Source organism: Podarcis erhardii (genome assembly GCF_964252035.2).
Source record: "Podarcis erhardii genome assembly, chromosome: 10".
NCBI lineage: Eukaryota > Metazoa > Chordata > Lepidosauria > Squamata > Lacertidae > Podarcis > Podarcis erhardii.
In genome coordinates this window covers 34,826,131-34,847,703 of record NC_138500.1, presented here as the reverse complement: position 1 = coordinate 34,847,703, position 21,573 = coordinate 34,826,131, and the positions used below count along the sequence as shown (strand labels likewise).

The 21,573-nt window shown below is 40.6% G+C and overlaps 1 protein-coding gene across 2 annotated transcripts in view; it reads left to right on the top strand.

The window, feature by feature from the left end:
- Positions 1-749: 749 nt before the first annotated feature.
- UTP20 (UTP20 small subunit processome component) overlaps positions 750-21,573 on the top strand; it is a 59,003-nt gene continuing 38,179 nt past the window's right edge. For both annotated transcript variants that reach the window (XM_081878174.1, XM_081878173.1), the window contains exons 1-20: positions 750-938; positions 1,681-1,761; positions 4,786-4,852; positions 6,493-6,625; positions 7,184-7,372; positions 8,132-8,213; positions 9,626-9,763; positions 10,784-10,939; positions 11,431-11,577; positions 12,626-12,760; positions 13,522-13,599; positions 13,703-13,881; positions 14,183-14,338; positions 16,520-16,608; positions 16,863-16,968; positions 17,498-17,648; positions 18,081-18,143; positions 18,852-19,010; positions 20,317-20,393; positions 21,415-21,494. In XM_081878174.1, the coding sequence (XP_081734300.1) occupies positions 894-938; positions 1,681-1,761; positions 4,786-4,852; positions 6,493-6,625; positions 7,184-7,372; positions 8,132-8,213; positions 9,626-9,763; positions 10,784-10,939; positions 11,431-11,577; positions 12,626-12,760; positions 13,522-13,599; positions 13,703-13,881; positions 14,183-14,338; positions 16,520-16,608; positions 16,863-16,968; positions 17,498-17,648; positions 18,081-18,143; positions 18,852-19,010; positions 20,317-20,393; positions 21,415-21,494 (2,311 nt within the window). In that variant the 5' untranslated portion in view covers positions 750-893. The remainder of the gene's footprint in view (positions 939-1,680; positions 1,762-4,785; positions 4,853-6,492; positions 6,626-7,183; positions 7,373-8,131; positions 8,214-9,625; positions 9,764-10,783; positions 10,940-11,430; positions 11,578-12,625; positions 12,761-13,521; positions 13,600-13,702; positions 13,882-14,182; positions 14,339-16,519; positions 16,609-16,862; positions 16,969-17,497; positions 17,649-18,080; positions 18,144-18,851; positions 19,011-20,316; positions 20,394-21,414; positions 21,495-21,573) is intronic.

Genomic DNA, 21,573 nt, shown 5'->3' with positions numbered 1-21,573 from the left:
AAGCTCTATATGGAAAAGGCTAAAAGTAGATTCCACAGGGGTTTACTTCTGTAACTGCACTAGACACGTGAAGATTTTGATATAGCAGTTAGGCAAGACTCATGACTTCCAGAATATTTTTATTCAACGAACAAACAATGCAATAAATATTTCTTTGCAGTGTGTGCTATCGTCTCCAGAACTAGAGTAAAATTCATTTTGCACGCACGTTTTTCCCTCCCCATACAAATGTTATTCTGCCAGCAATTATGTGGTAGCTTAGTGAGAAAGCGCAGGCAGCCTCCAGTTCTTTACAGTCATTCAATATTTTTCTTTCCCATTCTTTAAAAGAAACAGACGGGATAGTGGAAGAGCAAGAAAATGCTTCTCCTATAACAATCAGATGCAGGTTTTCCAACACAACCAAATACTGTACTCATATAAGCAAATAATACACAACCCCCGCTCCTAAAGATGGATGAAAGGCATTAGAGGAAGTACAAGGAATTCAAAATACGCGAGAGTACGACTGATAGCTAATTAGGGAAGTATATACTGTACAGTCGCAAACAGCTTTTTCGTTCCCACTTTTTATTTGTAGGACTCTTGCTTTCTCTGGTTCTGAAGCAAACTATTTTGCAGCTGCAAACTCCACCTCCCCGGGCGTCGTATTCCTCCGCCCCTTCTAGTTTCCACAGACCAATCAGCTTTCACTCTTTCCTTCCTACCCCCGCACCTCACGTGACAGCCTCATCCCAGAATCCTTTAGCCAAGATGGCAGCCCCCAGCTAATAGTGCCGCACGTGTGTATATGTGTCTCTTTTTTTGGAAAATCGAGCGGACTTAAAGTAGCTACTTTTAAAATATTCACTCTCCATCATTCAAAAGGTAGTTTGTTGCTAATTCACGGAGGCATGAAGACCAAATCGTCCTCTCACAAGTCCGAGAACACGCACAGGGTAAGATAAGGGACGGCGGGGTCGGATCGGGTGGATCAGAAACCCGGACCTTTTTAAGAGCTCGGCTTAGGGCTTCGGTTCGCCGAACTGGCGAAATAGTATATTTGATATTCAGTTACATATCACTCTAAAAAGCCATTGGAGTAGAGTGGTACAGAAGCAAAAGAAGTTGGAGAGCAGCGCAACTTTTTTTTCCTGTACAAGTTTTGGAAATCTGTAGTTACTGCAAGCAAACACACAGCACCACACAAAAAACCTTGCTTATGCCCTGGGCAGTCCAAAGTAGTAACTGTGTGTAGCATTTGCCACTCATCTGCTAACAAAACAGCAGGAAAACTATCAGTGTTCTTAAAGTATTCTGCTTGGCTCTGAAACCTTACCTTGTCCTACTGTGTAGTGTTGGGAAGTGCTGCAAGTTTTTCAACTTATTTGTGGTGTGTCTCTTGTGTTTCTAGCACACTGTAAATTGCAGATAATTCTTAACTATGAATATGGAAGATCCTGCAACAGTACAGAAGATTAGACAACATTTTCTGATTTCAAATAAGTTGTCCGTCCCATATGAGTCTGATTTCATTCAATTCTATGGGCTGTACCATGTGACTATGTATGAAATATCATTAGAAGGGACAGCCATATAAAATCTTACTCTTTGGCAACTTCTGATAAGCCTGATGTCTCAAAGATAACTGGGGGAAAAAACCACAAGAAACTCCTGTTTATTTATTACTTTTTTTTACAGTTTCTCACCTTCTCGGAACGCTTAAGCAATGTAAATATTGACATTATTCATCGCATTGACAGAACAGGGAGCTATGCTGAGGTAAGATTAATGTAGTTGTTTTTCATCTGTCTAGGTGTCATCTTATAGATAGATAGATAGATTCTTTATTGTCATTACACAAGTGCAACATTGCACAAGTGCAACGAAATTGGATGCCATCCCTTAAAAACAACAAAAGCAAAACAACAACAACAACCAAACAAACCACATTCCAGCCACACCCACACCCACACTCATCAAACTCCCAGGTCACACTATCGAGTTACAGCATTTAAGAAGGCCACAGCTCTTGGGTAGAAACTATTTTTCAGTCTGTTTGTCCTTGACTTGATGTTTCTGGATCTCCTGCCAGAAGGCAGTAGTACAAACAGACTGTATCCCGGGTGAGATACATCCTGCAGGATATTGTTTGCTTTCCTAAGACAACGGGAACCGTACAGTTCTTCCAAAGATGGGAGGGGATGACCAATAATCCTTTGGGCTGTGGTTATGACCTTCTGGAGCACCTTCCTCTTCCTAGCTGTACAACTGGAGAACCAGGCACAAATACAGTATGTAAGAACGCTCTCTATGAAACCTCGGTAGAAGGACACCAGCAGTCTCTCACTCAGATTGTTCTTCTTTAAAAGTCTGAGGAAATAAATTCTCTGCTGGGCCTTCTTCACCAGAGCAGTGGTATTTGCGCTCCAAGTCATGCCCTGATCGATAGTCACTCCCAAAAACCTGAATTATTCAGTGTTGGGTGTGGGTGTTGAGGTGCTGGGAGCTCAGTTACAGGATGCTGCCTAGTTCTGAGCCATGGTAGGGTCACCTGACATGGGATGAAGACGGTGGTAGACATTGTACATCCTCGCATCCCTTTGATCTAGTTACCTGCACTGGGGTGGCTAATTTATTAGCTACAGTGCTAATTTACTACAGATCCTTTGAATTCAATAAAGTTGTGACCCTTTAAAAAAAGAGAGAGAGCTTTCTGCTGGGAGCAGCATACTTGGAACTGAAACAGGCAGCCATTAATAGAATAGGTGCCAGATGTGTTGTGTTTTCAATTACCGTCACTGGTTGTATCTGAACCTGTAGCAATCAATGCAGGGACTGCCACAGCTGAGTTCTGGCTTAAATATTTCCACTATATAAGTTTGTTAGGCCCTGATAAAAGCTCTATGATTGCTCTAGAACAGTGTTTCCCAACCTTGGGCCTCCAGCTGCTTTTGAACTACAATTCCCATCATCCCTGACCACTGGTCTTGCTAGCTAGGGATGATGGGAGTTGTAGTCCAAAAACAGCTGGAGGTCCAAGGTTGGGAAACACTGCTCTAGAAAGCCCTTATAGGGAATAACAATTATTTTCATTGTACAGATGGGGAACTATTACAGTGTATACCATCATGCCACATCTGTCTGAAACAGCATCATCTGAAACAGTATATTGCATGCAGACCCTCCCTCCCACTTCTGGTGGTTTGGCTGCAGTTAATGCAACACATATGGGGATCAGCTTCCTTTCTCTTGCTGTTGTGTTATGCTTGTGGTTTTTGATCAGCTTTGTGGCCAGTATACTGGGAGTTAGGAATTATGAAATATATAATAAAATATATTTGGTTTTTGTCAACATTTCCTGCAAGACCAGCCCTTTGAGATTAGGGTGTTGCTCTACCAGTGCTATAGTAAATATTTTTCCTTTCAAAATCAACAATAAATGTTCTGTCTTTGTATTTGTTAACCACACTCATAGTGTATTGAGAGTCATGGGAGCAAGGTCAAGGTTGTTGGGTTGTATCCAGTGAAGTTGTTCTGTTCATGCAAGGACTTATGCTTGCGCAGTGGAATTTCCCCTTCCTCCTCCCTGTGTGCAGATTTGGGTGAGGGGCACAGGAAGAGGAGAGGGAGGAAAAGTTAAATTGTGCATTTCAGTCCTTGTGCAAATGAGACGACTTTGTTGGATACATTGTATGTTGCTCTTGTCTTGTCCATAAGCCTTTTTATTTTTTGTATTGGTGGCAGCCAGGCAACCCAGTTGCTGAAACAGATCAGCAATAGTATGTGAATTTACCTAAAGTCCTGTGTAGTAGGAAAATAATAAATAGCTGTTAACCTGTGTATGTAAGTCAGAGTTACTTTTATTTTCAAATATGTTTTGCTTCTGGAGATGTGAAAAGAATGATTCAAAATATGGGGGAAACTTCAACGCACACTTCACTTTCTTTGTTCACATTATTTGGACTGTTTGCAGTTTGTAATGATAAATATGAATGTGTGCTTAAATTAGGCACAAGTTTATACAAAGAACCTTGAAATGCTGCCTTTCTGCATGAGAGATTGTGCATTTAGTATAGAAATTCAGAGACTCAGCTGTGACTCAGGATGGTCCTGATTAGAATCTTGCCTCTACCATCAAATCACTAGGTGGCCTGAGATAAGATGCTGTCTCTCCACCTTGCCCCATCCCATCACCTGAAATGGGACAGTAATACCAATTTACCTTACAGGGTGGATAATACCAATTACCTTACAGCTAGATATTATAGTCAAGTAAGTTGAACATTCAAATATATCCTCCCTTTTGTGGGCAGCATTCCAACATAGGATCATCCATTTGCAACTTCAAGTGGTGTAGTCTTAGACAGGTCTGCTTGTCCATTTGGGGTGCTGAATTTATATATTGAGTTGTTATTTGCACACATAAATTCTAATCCAGAGAAGGTATAGAAAGTTACCTTGTCTGTGCAGCCCTCCCTCCAGCTCCACTGTTGTTGGATCATGGCCATCTGATTGTAATATGTGATTACCAGCTGTATAAGAATTGACATGCTTTTCACAATTTCAGTTATTTTCAAATGTTATAATTATAATTGTTATAATTATTTCTAGGTAACAGCTCCAGTTTCGCAAACATTTGTGTAAATGTTTAAATGAAAAATGGAATAATTCAGTTGTGCTTCATACTTCATAAATATTGCACCACCCCATGAAGGCTTTTTACTTAAGCATTCCTTCCTTAATCAAGCCTGAACTGCTCCATACGAATATATATTAACTAATATACACTCTTGATTTTGCTAGGAGGTTGAAACATATTTTCATGAAGGACTCGAGAAATGGAGGGAGCTGAACCTTACTCGCCATTTTGGTATATCTTTTCCCCAGAATATTTTGTATTAATACTTCTCATTGTGTGTTGTATAAAAGTGTTGCTGTTGTGTTGGAAATGTATGTTGGGAGTAAGGGTTTGCACACAATCTAACAGTTAATATACATTTAGTGATATGTATACATTTTGAACGTGGAGTGCATCAGATGAATATGCTGTGCCTTTCCTGTGCTGATTTCTGTGCAATTTTCAGTGCTAGATTAGAGCTGGCAGGATGTTTTGTTTATGTTTCCTGCTGTTTAACCTAACATTGATATAATCAGCACAAGTTCTTCAGTAGCTCAATCTCATCAGTGGTGCATCAGTGCAGTATCATGACCTGTGGTCCACGTGGGATGATTACGGGCATTATACCAGCATAGGCTAGCCCTTCTACACTACACTACACTACACTACACTACACTACACTACACTACACTACACTACACTACACTACACTACACTTAACGGTACAGCAATAGCTGGAGAAGAGAGATTGGATCAGGCTTGGCAATGATGTGCTAAAGTTCTTTTGGCCAGTGCTGTACTAGAGCAATTCTGTGTAGCTGACAGCGCAGCAAAAGTGAGAACCCCCCTCGGCAAAATTTTTGTGTTAGGGAAAATTACAGGATTTCTGTGGGAGATCACAGGATATGCACAGAATGGAAATTAAGCTGTTTGACAGTCCCAAAATATTTGCATACACAAATAGGATGATCACCCCAATAGCATTGTAAGCATAAACCATTATGCACAATAAAAAGGCTTCCATATGTTTCTTTCTCTTTATTTTTCTCTCTCTTCTCCTCCTCCTCTTCCTCCTTCTGTCACAGTGGCACTTATCTGTTGGATGGCCTTGCAAATTGACCCCAAATCCAGCACTGGGTTCTAGATCTCGATGAACAGTGCTATCTATAGTCATTCCACTCTATCTGCAGTTGTGGCTTTGCATTTTCCAGTAATGAGAGAGGAGGGGGGCAGAAAGCTGCTAACGGTGTTCCCATTCTTCACTTTTACAAAGCTTTCATAAAATTTCAGCAACAGTTTCTTGTTTCCAAAATAGATATTTTAGTTTTCTTCCTTGTGGAACAAGTATTTTCCAGTCATACCTCCCAGCCAAAAGCTTTGCCACAGTTAATCCCTTGTTTGCTCACGATAATTAGAGTGTGTATCTGTGTGTGTGTATGCGAGACAGAGATGGAGAGAGAAATTGGCATAGAAATCATTTGACCTGACAAGCCACTTTTAAAGCTTCATGCACAGTCAGTTCCTTCTTTCCCAGAAAGGTCTAACCTTTGAGCATGTGTTTGAATAGGCTGTTGTCACGCAAGTGAGCCATGCTAGGAGCTGTGAGGGGGTGTCCCCATTATGCATTACGGGTCTTGCATGCTGGGATTGTACTCCATGGGTATATGATTTTTAATCACCTGCTGGCTTTGAGCCTTTAAAGCTGGGAGCCTTGTAATATGAGCAAGAGCTGGAAGGCACGGGTAATGCATGCTGGCCATTTTTTCTAGGGCCTAAAATGCTGATGCAATCCTGTATACACTAACCTAGGAGTAATTCCTGCTGAACTCAGTAGATTAGTGTTCCTGAAACTCCATGAAACAAATCAAGGTTTTGTTTTGTTTTTTACACAGTGACATTCTACAGGCAGGTAGTCAACAAATGCCAGTCTTTCAACCAGCTGGTGTACTATCAGAATGACATTGTGCAGAGCTTGAAAACCCACCTGCAAGTGAAAGACAGTCTTGCCTTCCAACCTCTTTTGGAGTAAGTACCTACTGCAGTATCTAAAATATACCTTCTGAGTTTCTGTTCACAGGCGGGGAAGGCCCTTTGTTCTTTTTAGTCCATTGGGTATCTTTGGGCAGTTAACTGTTTCTCAGTCCTAGCACTGGCGGAGGAAGAGGAGTGCAGCGGGAGCGCACCGCCCCCGGCAGCGCGATCCCGGTGGAGTGTCATCGCAGCTGCCCCCGCCACGCACGCTGGGTGCCACGCCCCCCGGATGCATGCCAGCCCCACTCCTGTCTGCTCTCCGCCCCCTAGTGCCAGAGCATGAAGCTCTGCCACTGAGTCCTAGGCTCTCTCTTCCAGAGTGGGAATGTTATTAACTATGCTCATCACACAGGACTGTAATGAGGTTATGTTAGCTGTGATGAACTTCAGGAGTACACTGGGCCATACGATATACAAATGCATTCACTTGTGAGCAGACCACGGGACAGTGAGATTTCCCTCAGAATTATTTGAAATAATCATGGGATGTGTGTGTTCAAATTATAATGTGGCACCACTCACATTTTCCTGTCTTTATGTATCTCAATACAGCTTAGTGGTGCAGCTGGCTCGCGATCTCCAGACAGATTTCTATCCTCATTTCCAAGACTTTTTTCTGTCCATTACAAAATTGTTGGATACCCAGGACACGGAGCTGCTAGAATGGACTTTCACCTGTCTCTCTTACCTTTACAAATACTTATGGAGGCTGATGGTGAAGGACATGTCCAATATTTATGGGTAAGCTTTTCAACAACAACAACAACAACAACAACAACAACAATAACAACAACAACAACATGGCCAGTACACGAGTCTTATTCTGCATCATTTGCAAAATAAGCAAATAAACTCTTCTTTATTTGAGTTAGACTAGAAAAGCTTTTGGTCCCTTTTAGCTCTGATTCTTATAGCTTCTTATAGATTTTTATAGTGTGATAGTTAGTGGCCCTGATTCTGTGTGCACACAACGGCAGCCTATTTCTTTCCCTCTTCTAAATTTACTAAGAAGAAAATGCTATGTTCATTGGGCAGTGTAGTAAGGGAAGCAAGAATGCCTATCATGTTTACTATTGGTTTATCTGCAAGGCTCTGTATACATGTTCTACCACTGAGCTATGGCCATGATTAAATCAGTATAAAATACAGTGGTACCTCGGGTTACATACGCTTCAGGTTACATACGCTTCAGGTTACAGACTCTGCTAACCCAGAAATAGTGCTTCAGGTTAAGAACTTTGCTTCAGGATGAGAACAGAAATCGTGCTCCAGCGGCGCGGCAGCAGCAGGCGGCCCCATTAGCTAAAGTGGTCTTCAGGTTAAGAACAGTTTCAGGTTAAGTACGGACCTCCGGAACGAATTAAGTACTTAATCTGAGGTATATGTTAATAAATTTGTTTTGTGTCTGACAATGGATTCTAGGAAGCATTGTTGGAGAAATGAATTGATCCTGCATGGCTTTTATTTTTATATTTGTATGTTTGAATGTTGTACTTGCAGATTGTACAGCACCTTGTTGGCTCACCATAAAGAGCACATCAGAAATTTTGCAGCAGAAAGCTTCACCTTTCTGATGAGGAAGGTAAGTGATGTTGGGGCGGGGGCAGGAGAGTGTAAAAAGAGAAGTGCCTTCTGTTCAAATCAAGTTTACCACTGCAGCTTTAATATTTAACATAATACAAAGTGTTACTAGGCATCTCTAGTTTGAAGGAAATGACTGTCATCCATTTAGTTCAGTGTACCTATGAAACTGCTTTATAGTGGCTCACTTTGTATGTCACGGTAAACAATAGGCAATGATTTGTCATGGGTGTGCCTTTCTGGGCTGTGTTCTCCCTTAGTGGAAACAACAAACCATGATCCCTGACTCAGCACTGCACCCAAACCATGGATTGTGGTTTGCAAAACCAGTGAGTCAATAACAAACCTTTGCTACTGGTTGTGGGGTGTGTTTTTTTAGGAATGAAACAAACCACAATTCCTGGTTTGACAGAATACTAAGCCGTTTTTATCCTCCATGCTAGTTAGACCAAGAGAGTAAACAAACAGACCAGTAAGGTGCAGTCGGGGTAAGCCATTAGCTATAGTTTATTGTGACATGCGAATAAAGCCAGGGAGTGAGACCATCTAGCCAGCATTGTTATCTTTAACTAGTAGCAGCTCTCTGAGGTTTTTCCTGTCTCACGTTCCCTGACACACCCCTTTTTTAAATGGAGATGCCATGTATTAAACATGGCACTAGGTAGAAGGCACTAGGTAGGTTAGATTTTTCTGCTTGTTGTAGAACAGTGACGGTAACTGTAATGTTCTTAGTAACTGGTGCAATGTCCAACTATACCACATAGCAGAATAATAAGAAAAAGCAAAACTTGGTGTAACTTTTCTGACATTAGTTTACTGGTCAAATGCTGAACCACTTCCCCTGAAGAACACAAATGTTTGAAATGTATTGGGAAATCTGATGACCAGTTTGTAAACAGATCCTCTTGCACCTATCACCTTTGTGTTTTCTCTTTGAGATAGTGCACTCCTTTACTTTATTGTTAGGATGCTATTTAAGCTGGACCTTTTAGGCTGGTCAGTTAATGGCTTTGGGCACCTCACTGGTTTATATTACGTTCTGGCAATATGGTTGCCACTGGGGAGATTTTTGCTCTTGGCTTGCATTACTAGCTGCTCATGGGTAAAAGGCTTGTCTGTTTGAACTGATAGCAACTCTGCTGGGGAACTGGTGGTTTCCACAGCACAATAGCCATCAGTCTGTAAAACATGGACAGCTCAATGTTAAAGGAAGCTCGATCAGTGTAACATCAGAAGACACTCCCAAGTTCCTGAGAAGGACAGGTAAAGTATGTAACTAATACATGCTATGGTGCTTGAAATCTACTTTTTTCCATTTAGTTTATATACATTGTAGGGGGTTTTAATTAGCCTTTCTATGTAGTATGTATGAATTAAAATAAAAGGGGTGCAAACTGTAATTTTGTTTCCTAGGTTTCAGACCAAAATGCTCTCTTAAATGTAATGTTCCATGACTTGGAAATGCACCCAGAAAAAGTAGACGGTGTCGGACAGCTGATTTTTGAGACATGCAAAGGCGTTAGGAACATGTTCCATTCCTGTGCTGAAACGGTAATCAATCCAAGTGCATGAAGCAAATGGAAAATTATAAAGTGCCTGGTTCGGGAGTGAATTTTTAACTTGCTTTCATAGGTGATTGGTCTAGGTTGTTTTGCCCTAAATTCCCCCCTCCCTCAATAGACAAATAGCAAGTTTATTTCACACATTTCAGGAAGACTTTCAGGATATTATATCTCTAGTTCTTTTTTCTTTTTTTAAAATTATTTAATCAGTCAATACTTGGCACCGTTTCCATAAGGAGAAACTGTGTTTGTGTGTGTGTAATATATGGAATGTGGTGTAATGGTTAGTGTTGGACTCTATGACCTGGGAGAACAGGTTTTAAATCCCCACTCATGAAGCTCACTGGGCGACCTTGGGAAATTCACTGTCTCTCAGCTTACCCTACCTCATGTGGTTGTTGTGAAATAAAGTGGAGAAAACCATGTATACCACCACCTTGAGATCCTTGGAGGAAAAGGCGGTATATACAAATAAATCAGTATGTATGTATGTACTATGGTACCTCAGGTTACATACGCTTCAGGTTACAGACTCCGCTAACCCAGAAGTAGTACTTTGGGTTAAGAACTTTGCTTCAGGATGAGAACAGAAATTGTGCAGTGGAAGCGGGAGGCCCCATTAGCTAAAGTGGTGCTTCAGGTTAAGAACAGTTTCAGGTTAAGAACAGTCCTCCAGAACGAATTAAGTTCTTAACCCGAGTTACCACTGTATGTATGTATAAATAAATAAAAATTTGGATAGAAAACTGTACTAGTTGTACAGGGTGAGTCTTTTAAAAGAGGAACATGTGCACTCTGTATCCCCGGAGCCTCTTTTAAAGGACTCACCCTGTATAATTCTAATTTTGCATAAAGGATCAGATTGCCATGAAGCAGCAGTAAGCCTCCTTTAGGCTGAAAGTCATTTATTGAGGAGTAAATGAGTTTATGACCAGGGTTAGAGTAAAAAATATTTTTAATGTGAACTATTTTAAAACATTAAAGATGCATGTAATTCCCCCCCCCCCAGGTTATAACATTAATTCTGAAAAAGCTGGGGCCACTTACAGAAACAGAAGTGACCCTCTCCTGGAACTTGGTTGGTGAAGCTTTCGAACATATGGCAAAGTCAGCTGCTGGATTCATCTATAAAGAACATTTCAGTGTATTTTTCAGATGCTTGCAAGTGAGTTGTAATTAATTAAAATAGGAAGGGGCTCTACCCTCTCCCCTCCTTTGAATTATGGTGCTATGTGGCAGGAGATGGGAAAGTCATGTGGTGAGTGTCATGTGTTGAGCTGGCAGGTATCCAGAACCATGTTATTTTACTGTTGTCAACAGAGAAATGAGTGATGTTACACACTCTGATTGATTTTAACAATGTTGCCTGTAGAATCGGGTGGGAAAACACTGTCCTTAATATATAAAACTTTAAAAAGCTTTTAAAAAGCTGCTTGTAATTGTAAATAACAAGCAAAACTTGTATTTTGTCTGAGATGTCCGTTCTTCATGAAGTCCCATTCATGTGGTCTGAGTAAAGGGGTGAGAAATAAGGTTATAAACCACTGAATTGCACTTTTTTGAGGAACCTTTTGTGTACTTAAGCAGCAGCAGCAACAACTATGGAAACGTCTGACTTTTGGGTGCAAAACCTTTTTTTTTTAATCAACCACATAGAAATCAATACTTGAACTGCAAGAAAAGATAACGAAGGACAACTGCTGTGAGGCTTCTGAACAGATTGAGAGGGTATTGCAAGTGTATTTGATCTTAGCAGAATATGCACAAGGCTCCAAAATTGTTCAGCCTGAAGAAGTTTGTAAGGTCAGTAAAACTTTCCTCTGCTAGAACAGATCATATACATCTGGCATGAGAGAGGATATGAAGCAAGGTGGAAGTAAAACAGGAAGCATTGTTTAGCTTTGTCTTTGAGGTTATTTCAAGGGTTTGGATCTAGTGGTAGAGAGGGTGCAGCTATGAGTGAAATTTATTAGTCAGTTTCAGCAGCTTGGCAAGAATTCTGTTGATCTAGATTAACTGTTGGTTTATGACTAATAACCTGATGGATTCATTGTTGATCTAGATTCACTTTTTTTTTTACAACACTGACTATTTTGCTATATTATTGTGCTATGTCAGATATTATTCAAGAAGGAAGGGAGCCAGTGTGGTGTAGTGGTTAAGAGCAGTAGTCTCGTAATCTGGTGAACCGGGTTCGCGACTCTGCTCCTCCACATGCAACTGCTGGGTGAACTTAGGCTAGTCACACTTCGCTGAAGTCTCTCAGCCCCACTCACCTCACAGAGTGTTTGTTGTGGGGGAGGAAGGGAAAGGAGATCGTTAGCCGCTTTGAGACTCCTTTGGGTAGTGATAAAGCGGGATATCAAATCCAAACTCTTCTTAGTGCAAAGGAATGTGGCATCAAAGAGATTTAGGGATAGGCATGACTCCAAATGAGATGAACTGTGGTCTTCGGCCCCACTACTATACTGTTTTAGGTAACTAATGAAGACCTGGACAGCTTTTTGAAAAGGCCTTTGGTTAATTCTACAATTTTGCCAGCTCATTTCTTATATTTCTTTGTGCTGCTTGAATGTTTATTGTTTTTTAAAAAAACAAAATGTCTGTTTTAGTCTGTTTTTCCCCCCTGTCCGTTAGCAGCTTTGAGTCTCCTTCAATAAATAGGCAGGGTGCATAAAAAAAATAGATACTGTACAGGTCACTTCTGACTAGTCTTATAAATCAGAGATTTCATTTAAGCAAACAACAAAAAGCTTCTAGCACTCATGACTTCAGATAGAAACAGGAATTCTAGTTCTTCTTGCTGGAATTTCTAAGTGTGTTTTTAATTGTTCATATTTTCATTTCACAGACGTTAACAAAACTGATAGAAACACCGGACCTCTCAGTGCCCTGTTGTGATACTCTGCTTAAAGTTATTTCTGTTCTGTTTCTTGATGAGAGTGTCTTATTGCCTGATGCATTGGTCAAAGAAATTGTTGAAAAGGTAACAAAATGTTAGGCTGGACTCGGTTGAATACTGTATTATGAACAGTCCACTTTTGAGCACCTGGTCTGCAAGACTTGATTCACACATTACCCTTTTCTTTGAATATATGCAAACAGGCTCACTTTCCCCATAGTCTTCTGGAAATAGGAACAAATCTATTTTCTTCTGGCAACCAATACAGGCAGATCCAGCTGGGCATAAATGCCAGAGTTTCTCTTCTCCCAGCTGAGCAGCTGAACTGCTGGGATCAAAGTAGTAGTTGGAAGCTATTTGCCATAAAAATCTGAGGCTCTGTCTTGAAGAGAGTTCTATCGTAGGGGAGAGCCATAGCAAAGTGGCAGGGTTTCCCAGATCCCTCTGGTGGCAGGACTGCATAAGAGGTCCGCCTGAGATCTTTAGTTGGAGTAGATATTACTGAGTTAGATGTCTGAGTGTAGTTTCATATTGTCACACATGGGTTCATATACGCAAGCAGCCTCATTGACAACTGCATTTAAAGAGATGTGCGTGTCTGCAAGTTTTGCATGATCAGTGACTATTTTTCTGTACGCTAATGCAGTAAATACTGGAAAAGACACCACAGATAAGGTGGTTCCCCAATTCGTAAGTTTTGTGTCTCAATTTCCTTTGGGAGCAAACAGATTTTTGCAGATTATCTTTTGGAATCAGAATTTCCCATTGTCCTTCAAAGTAATCCCAATGAATCTGGAGCCAGGTCTTTATTTACTTCAATTTACTGTTCATGTGCTTTTTAATAGATCTTCAGAGGTGGATTTGGAAGGCGTTCTCTTTGGGATTTTTCTAAAGTTATGTTTCCAATGGAACAATTTGAAAAGGTAGGTGAAGTGTTTACCCCTTTTTCAGCAGCTTGAGAACTGCATCTTAAGGAGAAAGAAGTTAGTGTGATCCTTGTCTTGTCTTGTCTCCTTCCCTTTCCAGCAATTTCTTCCCAGTCTCCTTGAGTATGCTGAGCACTGCATTTGTGGAGAAGATGCTCTGGTTCAGGAGGAGGCCTTGGCAGTTCTGGCTAAACTCATTCTAGAGAAAGCAGAACCTCCCACAGTTGGTTCGATGGCCTTTGAGAAGTATCCCTTGGTTTTTATGGAATCTGCTAAAGGGTATGTGACTTGAGCAGTTGCTTTTGAGCTGTATCTGTGGGAAAGGAGCAGGTTGCAATGTTCTATTCTGGTCACTTAAGTATTGAAACGTACTTTGGATTCATAAAACTATGCTACTTTTAAATACCAAGGACGAGGGAACGTGTGGACGTCTCCCATTTCCCTCAACCAGCATGGATGGCCCAGTGGTCAGGGATGATAGGAGTTGTGGTCCAGCAACATCTGGGAGGCCACATATTACTTATCCCTGCAGGCAATCTTATATATCTGTTGTAACAGCATACAATCGATTTAATTTTAGATTGAATAGAAGACAGTTGCGAAGTAAAAGAACCGAAGCGAAAGAACAGAAGACTGTTTTGGATCACATTCTGTCTTGCATTCAGATACCAGAAAACAGAAGCACGGCTGATCTTTCAAAACCCTGGGCAGCTCTTGTGGTACTTCCTCACATAAGGTGAATATGTGAGGCATTTACTTACTAACTTGTTTCTATAAAAGTAGACCACATGTAGGGTCACTGATTTGTAAGTCTCTATCAAAGCAAACAAGTGCAGTTATTCTTCTGTATGTTAGGCTCTCATAACAAATGAGCTGGGGGTGTCTACTGTGACGTTGGAGGATATAGAAATAAAACCCTGCTTCTATGGAAAGCCCAAATGGCCCGGAAAAGAACACTTTTGCATCTTTCTTCTAAAGATTCAACACCTTTTTGTGATAGGATTTTTAAAAATATTTTTTATTTTGGTAGCACAAAGACAGAGGCAGTAACACATCTTAAAACCTTTTGCTGGAATACAGTGTGCCAAAAGCAAGCAAGCAAGAAAGAAAGAAAGAAAAGACCCAATAGTTGCATCTTTTGCAACACTGCAAACCATCTTGGGGCACATCTTGATTCCACTCACTGCTTCATTGCTGTCCCTTGATATGTTGCTGACTCAAGCGATATTTCCAGCATTTCTGGTCAGCCCAGTTTTAAGCTGTGGTAAAGGATTAATCAAAATGAACTCTTTTCAAATCCAAAGATGCACAGTTAAAAACAGCAACAATGAAAACTTGTTTTGTATTTCCATATCCCATTAGTATTCAAGGGCATTTATGTAGTGGTTGCTTCTGTTGCCATGACAACCACTTTATTTGGGTTGCGTTATTTTGAAGTATTGTGGCTAGGGGTTTTTTTGTGTTGTTGTTGTTGTTGTTGTTTTTTGAGGGGAGGAGGAAGAGTGCCCCTAGTCACTTGGAATAGCCCTGAAAATTAATCTTACTTCACGAATTGTAGGATAACTTGAAGATGGGTGGAATTTACAGTGAAGGATAGTGCTCTATCCACTGAATCTGTAGAACCAGGTTGTCAGTTAATTAATCCCAGTTAGCCAGTGCAGCAAGCTATAGTTATTGCCACACCCAAGCTTTGAAATTCTCTGTCCATGAGATCAGTTTTGCTCCCATCCTTTTTTTGGCCTTCTGCCTTCGTTTGCTACAAGGTTGGCCCAAGAGGCTTTGCTGCCTGAGACAAAGGGCTCCAGACTGTACTGGCAGCCATACCTTCCTTCTATGTTGCAAGCAAGACAGCCTGCCTCAGGTGCAGTGGGTATTGCTCTGCAAGAGGTGCAAGGCACTTGGCAAATGGGGTGCTGTTTCCCAACACTGTGTCACTGTTCCCCACCCCTCAGCACCTGCCACTTCAAGGCAGTTGCCTCATTCTACCTAACAGCAGGGCCAGCCTACTTCTCTGTTTAGAAAAGACCTCTTAGGTCTTTTTTAAAAAAATTATTTCTTTTCCCCCCAACTGTTTATGTTCCTTGGCCTGCTGTTTTGTTTGACTTGGTGATTTCCTCTTTGGTTTTATATATATATATATAAATTTTTATATGCAAAGGCGAGGTATAAATATTTTAAAATAAACGAAACCTGACTTCAAGCTCATTCATAAAGGTGTTCAAGTTCCTTCTCAAGTTGAAATAGAAATTGAAGTTTGCATAGCAATGACTTGAAGCTGCAGGCCTTGCAGTAGCTATTGGGACCATTGTTAGGGCCGAAACAGCTCAAATGGCAATCACACAATTAGCCATTACACAATTGCCTTTGAAAAAGTAAATTTCAGGGTGCTTGATCTGGATTGGGATCCTTCTGTGTGGGTATGGGAAGTGTTAACCCTTTGCCCCTTCTTGTAGTCACAAGCCAGAGTAGGCCCCTGACACTTGCAGTTTGGATTGGAAGGGGGGCGGGGGCGGAGATTTGCCATGATCTAGATTGGGACAGCAATGGAAAGGGGGCAAAGGATTAAAGGCCACTACCCCACATCCAGATAGCAAACCCCATGCCTAAGAGGTACATTAAAGCAGCAAATAATGGAGTTGCCAATTGTGTGAATGGTGTCATGGCTAGTTTGATTACATATGCTTGAATCAGTCTAGCCCTGGGTAGTCAAAACACTGGGTGTGTTTGTGGGGGCTAAACCCACTTATGTGGAAGTAAATTCCATGGAAGTTAGTGAGACTTGAGACTTGCTTCTGAGTAAACACACACATCATTTTTATTTTATTTAATTAGTACTTAAGGATGCGTAACGTTTTCTAGGTTTTATCTTATACACTTCACTGCAGCTGTGTTAAGTTTGTATCTCTGTATCTAACAGGCCGCTTGTCAAAGAGAAAATCCTACCAGAAGTTAAAAGTTACGCTGAGTATCTCTTCACTGCTCTTGAGACAGGACAACCTTGCAAAGGTGAGCTGTTGAAAGTAATTTCTCATTGTTCTGCAATGGTGGGTAAAACCAGCATTCTTTGAAAGTGAAACCGATCTCTGCAGAAGTCCTCATTGCAGCTTGTTCATGGTGCACCAAACCTTTATTTAGCATTACATGGGAAAGCAACCAGTCTTTTGCATTTTGTATAGACTTTTTAAAATTAAAGTGCTCCCTAAGGGTGTGGTCACAAAGTATGGATTAATATATAACTTTTTCCTGTTTTGTTTTCCCAGGAAGCCTGTTTGTGGTCTGCCAAGCTGTGAGCACACTGCTTAGTTTAGCAGAATCCTTGGAAATTCTAGATCTGTTACCAGTGGAACGCATAAAGACTTTGTTGATGTATGTAATGGGGAGGTGGAGTTTGCCTTTTATAAATGGAGCAATATGTTGGGCTGTGTGTACTTGTTTAATGCTGTGTTTTCCAAAGTTTAGAGTGCATGCATTGGCCAGTAGTAATCATTGGGTTGAGGTATTTCTAACCATATTGCCAGATCAACAGTTTGCTTCAGGTTAAAGACAAATAACACACACGTTAAGTATTAATATTTTACTTCTCATCCATTTTTGCTTATACAGTGGTACCTCTGGTTGCGAACAGGATCTGTTCTGGGGGTCCGGCTGCATCCTGAGGAATTCTCAACCGGAGGTGCTGCTTCTGCGCATGTGCACAGCGCGGTTTAGCGCTTCTGTGCATGTGTGTGGCGCATAGAATGCTTCTGCACATGCATGCACTACAAAACCCGTAAAAATACTTCCAGGTTTGCCACGTATGTATCCTGAAGGATACGTTACCGGAGGTGAACGCAACTAGGGGTACCACTGTATTTAATTATATATTGACTGATAGTAACATGCCTCTTTTCCCCAGGGCATTTCCTTCAGACCCATCTGCCTTGCTGTTGGCTGATCTCTATTGTACAAGATTGGCATTGTGTGGGTACTATAAACACCTTTCCCAAGAGAGTCTGATGGAATTGCTTTTAAAATTGCAAGCCAATATTTCAAGCAGTGTATCCAAGGTAACATTTATTTTCTAACAGTTTCTTGCTGAATGCATTGTGTTTCCAAACAGCTACTCTTGAGGTAGAATTCCTTAATGGAGAAGCTGGTCAGGGAGCGTCTGTCATAGGACTGCAGGCTTCTCCATCCCCTCAGTTGAGAGACCAGCCGATTTAGGCTCCTCTTTCCTATGAACTTCCATTCCAGTGGTCGTTCAAAGAAAACAAGTTCACTTTTTTCCTTCTCCCCCCTCAATCTCTTTTACTTATGTGCCACATGTTTTATATTTTAAGGCTAAAAGATGTTTGTAAGATATTTGTAAGTTGTTTTGGGAGCTTATTCTTGGCTAAGGAGTAGGAGCAAAATACTTTATGTAAATAAATGATAAATTAATACCTTTCAGTTGCATCCTACATGAAAAATGTAATGAAATCTGATTTCCCCTTTGATAGGTACGACTGTTGACAATAAGGATTTTAAATCATTTTGATGTCCAGCTTCCTGTGGGGAGTGAGGTAATATTTCATGTAAAATAATGTTGTCTGGGTGCTGCCTAAGTAGCTAAGATTGCACTGGTAGATAAAACATTCTATAGTTTTACTATTACATAATTCATTGAATGTTGTTATGAGGCTCTTCTTTTCTAGGTAATTTAAGCTTTAGATCTTCTGCTTACTGAGGGCTTAGTTAGTTATGCAAAAGTGTAGGAGAAACATAAGAGTTTTAGACATTTGTCTTTTTGGAGGGGAGTGGTTGTGAATAGGAATGTCTTGAATTTAAATGAGGAGTGGTGTATTTTTCCTGGCTGAAAATGATTATTTGGTGTCACTACAGCTCAGTCACTGGGTGTGTTGTTGTTTTCTTACTGTCTTGCCGTTTTTGCTGTACATTTTTTGATACCATATTTATGTGAATCTTAATGCACCATCAAATCTAATGCTCACTTCAATGTTCAAAACCTTGAAACCAAAAAAGTATTTGCTATGTAAGCAGTTTTTTTCAAGCTTGCAGTCAAATCTAATGCACCATCAAATCTAATGCACAGCCTACGGTAATTTTTGCAACGTAATTTGGCCAAAAATGGTGCACATTAAATTCGAGTGAATACGGTATATTTGATCCTCAACTGACTTCTAACAGCTGTGAGGGAACTCGCAAGATTCCACGAAGCTTTGTTTCACATAAATCTTGTAACACCAGCTGTCTCTTTTGCTTTTGTTAAGGATATGGGCGTGGGGGAGCTGCAGTCTGTATTTGCCATATTGCTTCAAGCTGAACTTGTGCCAGCAAGCATCAATGATTATCGTGAGAAACTGCTCCACTTAAGGAAGCTGAGGCATGATGCAGTCCAATCCCTGACCCCTGCGGGACCTTTACAGGAGGTAAAATGTCATTCTTGAAGGACATGCTACAGCTTTTCCCTTCTTGCTAAACAAGGTCACGTACAGACTGAGTTTCCTTTTGTACTTCATCATAATAGGCTTAATAACATGTGGGCGTTTTGATAACTGGTTTCAAGAAAGAAATTAGCTGTAGTGGCTGAGATCCAGGTCCTGCGTGTCATGCACAGAACAAAGGTGGCCCTATTTTTCTCCTTTGTTTAAGAACATGGGGGAGCCCCTGTCTATGTAAAACTGTGGGCAGTGAATTATATTTCTGAATTGGCTGGTGCTAAGCAAATGAAAACTATTAAGGGAGATTTGTTTCTGTTAGCAGCCGTGCTTTTACAGCTGAAGAGGGTTCTCTTTTGTTTTTGTTTTTGAAGAAAAACTGGTTTCCCTTTACTGTTCTCCAAGTTTACTTTTTGCATCTGCAAAATATTAGCTTGTCTTTCTGATCTGTCCCAAATGTTGTCTTTAGTCCATTAGCATAATGCCAGGTGTCATAACTGGCCAGATGCTTGCAGAGGGAGGGTCTGTATATTGCACAGACTACAAGGGATGGGTTTGATGCAGTACTTCACTAGATCTAGCCTTGCCTATCCTTCATCTGTAGATGTAATGCATGGAGGGGGGAAGCAAGATCTCCATAGGTCTCCTGGACCCCACCCTCTGACTTCTACACATTTTCAGAGGAACTTGCACAATTACATGTGCTGCCAGGAAACCTGATGCAATAGAATTCCCAATGGCTAGTGCAAACCTATGTACCTCCAGCCTGTTTTCACTGTATGTACTATTTTTCTTTATGAAAAGACAGAAAGAATGATTCCAATCCCCCTTTCTGTGTTTGTTCTATGTGTGGAGGGGAATTGAAAATACACCTAGTGCGTCTCCATGCACCAAGCACCTATTGAAGGCCAGTTCATGCTTTTCCTTCTTTGCAGTGGCATCCTAAAGAACTTTGTCACCCACTGCTATAGGAGGAGACGGATAATTCATTTACGTATTGTTACAAAACACAAGGAGATGTATTTTGGGAAACCATTGCAGTGAAGCAGGCCATTGATAATGCTCCAGGCTTAATATTCTGAGGCTTTTCCTCCTTTGTGACAGTAGAATGAGAGGGAACTTTTTGATTTACTAGAACAATTGCGTTATTAGAGCTTTTACAGGGACCAGGTAAATTAACATGATTGTAAATGTTAAATGGTTTAACATTGGTTTTGTGAGAATAAGTACCACTAATAAATGTATTAACGATGGTTTAAAGATACAAAAAAACCCCCATACTGAAATATTATCCTAGGTGCCTCTTCGGTATTTACTGGGAATGCTTTATATCAACTTCAATCCGTTGTGGGTTCCTGTGATTGAGCTTATAGCGTAAGTATTTCCTCCCACTCCTGAATAATAAAAACTGTATAAACAAATAAAATATAAAATAGATCTGGGTGAGATTTCTATGTGTATTTTGATAGGTGGGGAAATTAAATTAATTGCAAGGCATATTTCTGGTTGGATTGCTGAATGTCCTGTTTTAAAAGTGAATGGTTTGCATCTTCATGCATTTGGGTCAAATTCATTCCTTATTTTAGAAAATGTCCTCCCTGCTTCCTATGGCTTATAGTGCAAAACATTTCTTTATCTTATTCATAAATATAAGTTTGCAGTGTTCTCATTTTACACATTCTTAACTGAACCTGAAGCAGAATGGGCTGTTGAAGCCCACTAGTAAAGCAATGGCTGAGTTAAAATTTGTTTCCAGGCTTCCCATATAATGAAGAGAATGACTATCCCATATAGGAGTGTATATTTATGACAGGAATAGGAGACCTCTGGCCTTCCAGATTTTGTTTGACTCCAGCTCGTATCATCCCTGACCATTGGCTATGCTAGCTGGGACTGAAGGGAGTTGGGGCCTATCAACATCTGAAGGGCCACTGCTTGATTTACAAGATTTAGTCTTCTGCTTTGCAAACATTTTGCAAAGCACTTTTGGATTCTCACATGACCAGAAGGAAGCCCTATCAACTAATATCAGAAAGCTGTAGATCCTTCATAGTGTTAGTGAACCAAATAGGACAGCCTTGTTTTTATGCACTATCTTGGTAGAGCTAGCTGACCAAGATCTGCAAGCAGTAGTGCATGATATTCCATGCTGGGGAGTGAGTGGGCCGGCAGAGGAGTAATGGAGTACTTTGGTTTCTATGCTGGGCACAGAGGAGGGATCAACAGCTCTCTTGTCTATGCCCAGCATAGAAATGCAGTGCTATATACTTTCTTTGCCAACTCCTAGTTGACTGGTATTATTTTTCTTCTTTTATGCTAGTAGTATTTGTAGTTTTAGTTTATAGGCTGAAGTTGCCCAATTTTACATCCCTCCCTTTATTTTTTTTTAAATTAGCTCTCATGCAAATGAAATGGAAAACAAACAGTTTTGGAAAGTTTACTTCGAACATTTGGAAAAGGCCGTCATTTATGCTGGTAAGAGAAAGGCAACTTTAATGCCTTCATAATAGTCCAGCCAAGATCAGAGCTGCTCATGAACTAAGTCTAGGAGTTT